This window comes from Electrophorus electricus, chromosome 11 (assembly GCF_041902795.1).
Source record: "Electrophorus electricus isolate QZ-2024a chromosome 11, ASM4190279v1, whole genome shotgun sequence".
NCBI lineage: Eukaryota > Metazoa > Chordata > Actinopteri > Gymnotiformes > Gymnotidae > Electrophorus > Electrophorus electricus.
The window spans coordinates 1,415,001-1,422,500 of record NC_137507.1 but is presented as its reverse complement, the minus strand read 5'-3'; the positions used below and the strand labels follow the sequence as shown (position 1 = coordinate 1,422,500).

At 47.0% G+C, this 7,500-nt stretch overlaps 1 protein-coding gene across 1 annotated transcript in view; it reads right to left on the bottom strand.

Moving 5' to 3' along the window:
- Positions 1-7,500, bottom strand: part of rsrc1 (arginine/serine-rich coiled-coil 1) — a 125,135-nt gene that overhangs the window by 16,081 nt on the left and 101,554 nt on the right. Inside the window, exon 7 of the mRNA XM_035528646.2 lies at positions 5,435-5,503. Coding sequence (XP_035384539.1) covers positions 5,435-5,503 — 69 coding nt within the window. The remainder of the gene's footprint in view (positions 1-5,434; positions 5,504-7,500) is intronic.

The following is a 7,500-nucleotide window of genomic DNA, read 5'->3' as shown; positions in this document are numbered from 1 at the left end:
AGCCTGTAGCTTTAAAGCTACATCCGCAAGAAGTCAGAGATAAAAATATATATCTATATATCAAGGGGAAAAAACTTGGCACAGTTTCTCTCTGTGGGTTTTTTTCTCTTTTTGGATTTTCAAACAGCGCGTGGCCTTTGACAGCGAGGCTAAAATTCCTTTCAAGTTCCAATAGAACGTGGTTGTGTTAAACGAAGAACAGGAGGTGAGGTATTGATCCTCGCTGGGAGAAGTGGCCTGCTCACTGAGAGGAGGTCGAGGCACGCAGCGCAGCTCTGATAGCGCTGGAATCTCCATGCTTGCCAGAATCAAACGGCCCTTCGATCAGCCCTGGCTGTCCAACAGAAAGCCTCTCCTCGCTCCCGCCTCGTTGGCCCGCTTCCGTAGATCAGCCCGCTCTTTCTTGTCGGGCTGAACTCTGCCGTCCTGCTGGCCCTGTGATGGAGCGCGGTGACCCCAACCGCATAGGGGAAGGCGGCGACAGGCTTGTCCACAGAGAGGAGCTGGAGGAGCTTCTCCACGGGGAGGGACGCTTTGAAGAGACACATGGAGCACATGGTCTATTTCTGTCCTCCATGAAGAGGAGGCGGGGTGGAGCCTCCCAGCGCTAGGCAGGAGGGATGCGTGTTCCTTTATAAATAAATAAATAAATAACTAGACAAGGAAGAAAAAGGCCAGAGCTGTGAGGAGAGGAGAAGGGCGAGAGAGACCGGCGCGGGAAGCTGGCCAGCCGGAGACCTCGCACACCTTCAGCAGGGAGGTTTCCACGGAGAACGAAAAGGACCGACCACTGGGGCTCCCAAACCTCACGCTCATCTCATCTTTCCTCCTGTTCTAAATGTGATTTAGTGTTTGGAAACCTAAGCAATTACACTAATAAACTATATTGTTCACGTTGCAACAAGGTTATGCAAATTTGTGCAGAAAAACGAATAATTCTCAGGTTGCAAAGACTCATTTTTCTCAATGAAGAAAACTGGAGCTCTGTGGACATTACACGTAGCGATGAGCACATCCGTGATGGTACCGGTGAGATGCATCGTACTACAGGGGCTACATGGAGAAGATGTGAGGAGAAACAGGCAGGAGATTTACATCGGTGGAAGCCGTTCTGAAGCAGGTTTAGCGCTGAGGGTGAACCTGCTTCAGATCACACACAATGCGCCAAACCAGTCCAGTCCAGTACCACTCAACTCCACAGTGAAAATGCCTGTGGCAATGACCTCAGCAGTCAATCCCCGAGAACCACAGAGAAATATCGACAACATGCCCGACGCTGTGGGGTCCAGATGGCCAGCAGCAAATTAAAAAATGTTTCAGAATATTTCCCACCTGCGAGAGTGGATGATGTGTAGAGCCTACACTGGTAAACCCCCTCTGGGAGTGAGGGAACTCTATTGGGAGCTATAGTCAGGTTGAACTTAAGATTTTAAGGAAACCTCCCTGACTGATAAATCATATTTTCCAGAAAGCCTAAACACATTTACTGCAGTCATTTATATGTAAAGTCAAAGTCAACATGAGATACGGGTCTATCAGCACTGTACAGAGATGTAACGTTTACGTGAGATACGGGTCTATCAGCACTGTACAGAGATGTAACGTTTACGTGAGATACGGGTCTATCAGCACTGTACAGAGATGTAACGTTTACGTGAGATACGGGTCTATCAGCACTGTACAGAGATGTAACGTTTACGTGAGATACGGGTCTATCAGCACTGTACAGAGATGTAACGTTTACGTGAGATACGGGTCTATCAGCACTGTACAGAGATGTAACGTTTACGTGAGATACGGGTCTATCAGCACTGTACAGAGATGTAACGTTTACGTGAGATACGGGTCTATCAGCACTGTACAGAGATGTAACGTTTACGTGAGATACGGGTCTATCAGCACTGTACAGAGATGTAAAGTTTACGTGAGATACGGGCCTATCAGCACTGTACAGAGATGTAAAGTCTACGTGAGATACGGGCCTATCAGCACTGTACAGAGATGTAAAGTTTACATGAGATACAGGTCTGTATCTATATAGATAGCATATTTACAGTAAAGGCTGCAACTATAGTCTTAAATAAAGGAGGAACAAGGGCAACAAAACAAAATATTGATTGATACCTGAAACCAAAATCTCTTGCTCATCCACACACACACACACACACACACACACGCGCGCGCAATCACGCAAACACACACAGAGACACACACACAGGGAGTTAGATTTAGGTGTACAATATCACTAGATAATTTTCATTACTTGTATGATCTTTATCATAAAGTTCTTCACAGATTAGCCTTTAGTTCATAGATTCTCACAGATTACCCTCTCACAGCAGTATCAGCCTTTAGTTCATAGATTATCACAGATTACCCTCTCACAGCAGTATCAGCCTTTAGTTCATAGATTATCACAGATTACCCTCTCACAGCAGTATCAGTAATAGCAGTAACCCTAACAGTCTTTAGTTCATAGATTATCACAGATTACCCTCTCACAGCAGTATCAGTAATAGCAGTAACCCTAACTCTAACCCTAACAGCCTTTAGTTCATAGATTATCAGATTACCCTCTCACAGCAGTATCAGTAATAGCAGTAACCCTAACTCTAACCCTAACAGCCTTTAGTTCATAGATTATCACAGATTACCCTCTCACAGCAGTATCAGTAATAGCAGTAACCCTAACTCTAACCCTAACAGCCTTTAGTTCATAGATTATCACAGATTACCCTCTCACAGCAGTATCAGTAATAGCAGTAACCCTAACTCTAACCCTAACAGCCTTAAGTTCATACATTCTCAGACTATTATTATCGAGACCAGTCGACGACTCACCACCATATGCAAGATAAGCACGACCCGAGAAGCAGTCCAGTCTCTTTTAAACACCATTTACGTCTGATGGCTTCTCTTCACCCCATGCAGGAACATGTTCTCCGAGGACAGGAACTTCACGGGCGACTGTTCCCACGTGGCCTCCGTCCTGATCCGCTGTCACTCCTGCCGGTTGGTCTACAACCACGCCAACTACATTGGCCGCCAGCACGTCCTCAGGAGGGCGGGTACGCAGACTGCCTGGGCTTATGGGGGAGGAGCGGCTGGCCCAGGTCCTGCTGCCTGATCCCCGTGGTAGGACTTTAACTCTGACTTTAGAGGGAAGTCCTCGGGGTTACCACACAGACACGTCACAACTGCGTCGGTACCAGCGTGACCAGGGCTCGGTTCTCCTCTCAATCAGCTCGCGTACGAGCATCCGCACTACAGGAGCGGGATGTGGTGCTTCCAGCCCAGGAAGTACAGGACCTTCAGGGAGGTGATGGGAACAGGCCACATGAGGTTCAGGAGCATGAGACGCATCATGGACTCCTGGTATTAGACAAAACCGATCAGAACCTTCTCACTACGTGAAAATCAGCAAAGTTAAATAAAGAGTCTGGAACAATCACAAATAAGCAGGTTGCTGCATTGCTTTTTATAAAAGAAATCCAAAAGTCCAGAAGGTCAACCTCATGTATGTAAGAAGCCCACCAATCAGAAACAGTTTGTTGTCTTTTTACTGAGGGTAAAGGCATTCTGAATAATAAATATAACAACACTAAAATACAATCTTTAGCATTCCTGCCATGACCAGGGCAGGGTTAGAAACCACTGTGACCATTAGGTTGCGTCAAAAATACATCTTAGATTCTCGTCACAATACAAATGTTACGAAATGTCCACAGTAGATGGATTCATTCTTTCAGTCAACTGTTTTGGTGAGACAACTGCCATAAATGATGAACCATTAAGATTTTTGATGACAGTCTACCTGACCACATTACACGAGCAGGATGGACGCTGTTCAAATGGCTTGAAAATGTTTCGAAAAAATACATAAAATCAGTGTGAGAACTTTCTCTTGGACTGTTTTCCTGGTGTCAGGTGTGCCTGTCCCTCACCTAAACTCATCAGATACAGCTAGGCGTCAGGAACGGTTCTTCAAACGTGAAAAACACATTTAAGTGATCCTCAGTGTAATTCTTTAGAGTCTATATCTACTAGCCATTCTGTGGCCGCTGGTAAATTGTCCAATAACACACCAAACAGAGTTGTTCCTCTGAAGCTGTTTGGTATGTTGACTTTGTGTTTTGAAATAAGCATTCAGACGCCTTCAGTGACACACCCTGAACAGCTAGAAGCAATTAGGCTCTGGAAACAATACCCTGTCATCATAGTTAACAACACTGATGTGTTATTTAAAAATGAGGCTCCTTTGGGGCCATTAGTTGCCTCGGGATTTCAGATCACAAGTTTCATAAAAACGCCACTGATAAATTATTACAAGCGTTTAGGTTTTAAAGCTGTTTAAAGCTGCTAGTTATTGATGCTCTGGAAGCACAGAAAGTTGCAGACTTGGTAAAAGCAACCTACCATTGCACAACACACCTTGGCTCACTGAGACAAGGACGGCTGATGAAGAAAGCTGCGTCTCATACAGTCAAGAAAACGGCAGACGACAGAAAGTCTAATGAACTCATGTCTTAGCTAAAAGGTACACTGTAGTACTACAGAGTGTAGTGCGGCACACATATCGATGACTGCACGCTTTACTACATTTACAATAAATGTGAGTGACGATTCATATTTAAGGATTTATAACAGCCAATGGCCATCAACAATCTGTTTTAAACAGCAACTAAAAAAAAGCCTCTTTGGATAATCATAAAAGCTCCACACACACACACACACACCCACCCGCACACACACTCACCCACACCCACCCTCCCCCTCACACCACATATCCCAACAAATGCACACATGTACACACACACATACACACACACACCCACACTGCATACCCAAACAAATGCGCACATTTACACTCACCCCCCACCCACACAGACACACCCCGCTACCACGGAGAGAGTGTAATCAGGCCATCACAGGTTTCATTTTCTCATTCAGGGTTGCCCTACACCAGATCTGGACTTAATTTCATTATAGAATCTGAAGGGTTTTATTGCGCATATCACATTTTGTGGGTCTCAAGCAAATCGCTCCTGACTTCATTTAAGTGTGTGTGTGTGTGTGTGTGTGTGTGTGTGTGTGTGTGTGTGTGTGTGTGTGAGAGGAGAGCAGACGGGCCATATTTACTTTCTGCTGCACCTGGCACTTCCCTCTTTTTAAATCTCCATCTTCCTGTGTGTGTGTGTGTGTGTGTGTGGGGGGGGGGGGTATTCTAATCTTCTCACACCTCCGTCTTTATCGGTATCAGTTTACATTTTTCCTATAACGTGACAGCTCTTCTTCAAATGAGACTAAGTCAGGACCTTGAACTTAGAGAGGTCTGTCTGTCTGTGTCTGTCTGTCACCACCGGCGGTGATGGGTTACTAGATGCTAAAGTGAGTTACCTGCCTGTGATGATGAAGACGAGGTGAAGCTACTTACCCTCCTCCTTTATCTGTTTGGCCTCGGCTTCTTTCTGTTCCTTTGCTTTCATTACCTCGTCAGTTTTAGCTGTTAAGGGGAGAGAAAGAAAGAGAGTGAGTGAGTGAGTGAACAGCAGGCCTTCCTGTGCTACTCCGTCCACAGCTCAGTTCACTGCAGTAAACGCGGCATCATTTTAACGGCGTTTGTTGTTGTTGTTGTTGTTGTTGTTAGGACTAATAACTGCTGTTGGGTCACTCGTACTAAAGACTAGCTCGTTGTCATTATGTCGTTTTTACGGAGGGGTGCATGCCTGTTTGTGTCTACCTCTCACAACCGCTTTTCTATTCCAGCATTCACATCAAACGCTGTTTGTTGGCGCGCTAATTAAAAGCTTAAGAGAAATCCCGCCACTGAGGACATGCTGTTTTTGTGCGCGGGTCTTCTGACGATTCACTCAGGCTGTTGACTGCGCCCAACCCTCCGCATAATGAAGACGTTAGCGGAGATCAGGACTATCGTACGGAGAGTGGCGGCACTATCAATACAGCCGGTAAATTAATTACGCCTCTGTTCCTGAAGATCATTTATTCCGAGGCGCCCGTGTCTCCCAAGAGCAATCCGCGGTTATTGCCGTTTTAACCGCTGATGAGAACAGCCGTGCGAAATTGAGTCCCTTATAACATTACCCTCAATGAGTTTCAACTTTTTAAATAAAGAGGGAGGGAGACGCGGTAGGCGTAAGTGGATAACAGGTTCTGGCTGGACTGGGTTAGCCAGCACAGGGCTGCTTGGAAAGCCTGTGTGTTGTGCAGGTTACCTTTTAAACGTGAGAGCAGAAAGATGCAGTGAGATTGTGGCCTAGCTCAGAAAACTACCAGCAGTAAGCTTCATAAGTGATTTTCATAGTCTCTCTCTCACACACACACAAACAGAAAGACATTTAGTCACACACCCTCCCATTAGATAGCTAATCTAATACTAATCCATTCTGTTTTAACAAGCATTAAGCTTGTCTTCTTTTTCAGCACGCACGCACACACACACACACACACACACACACACACACACACACAGTGCTTGGGGCAGTGGAGCAAAATCAAACTGTTTGTCCATCTCTCATCTGTGGGGCCTCACGGGACGTCTGCCCCCACAAACAACAAGAGGAGGGGCCCTGTGTCTGTGTGTGTGAGGAGGGAGAGACAGAGAGAGAGAGAGAGAGCGAGAGCGAGAAGGGAGCCTCTGCAGAAGGCCTAGCAGCTCCAAACACCAGCACAAACACTAGTGGCTAGCACACATGTAGTGTGTGTGTGCGCGTGTGTGTGTGTGTAGGGAGGGGAATTGTGGTAGAGATGTTGAGTGTTATTAAAACTTTCTTTCTGGCTGTAATAAAGGCTGGAGTCTGATGGGGTGGAGTCTGATGAGGTGGGGGTGTTGGAGTCTGATGGGGTAGAGTCTGATGAGGTGGGGGGTGTTGGAGTCTGATGGGGTGGAGTCTGATGAGGTGGGGGGTGTTGGAGTCTGATGGGGTGGAGTCTGATGAGGTGGAGAGGTGTTGGAGTCTGATGGGGTGGAGTCTGATGAGGTGGAGAGGTGTTGGAGTCTGATGGGGTGGAGTCTGATGAGGTGGAGGGGTGTTGGAGTCTGATGGGGTGGAGTCTGATTAGGTGGGGGGTGTTGGAGTCTGATGGGGTGGAGTCTGATGAGGTGGAGGGGTGTTGGAGTCTGATGGGGTGGAGTCTGATGAGGTGGAGGGGTGTTGGAGTCTGATGGGGTGGAGTCTGATGAGGTGGGGGGTGTTGGAGTCTGATGGGGTGGAGTCTGATGAGGTGGGGGGGTGTTGGAGTCTGATGGAGTGGAGTCTGATGAGGTGGGGGGGTGTTGGAGTCTGATGGAGTGGAGTCTGATGAGGTGGGGGGTGTTGGAGTCTGATGGGGTGGAGTCTGATGAGGTGGAGGGGTGTTGGAGTCTGATGGGGTGGAGTCTGATGAGGTGAGGTGGTGTTGGAGTCTGATGGGGTGGAGTCTGATTAGGTGGGGGGGTGTTGGAGTCTGATGGGGTGGAGTCTGATGAGGTGAGGTGGTGTT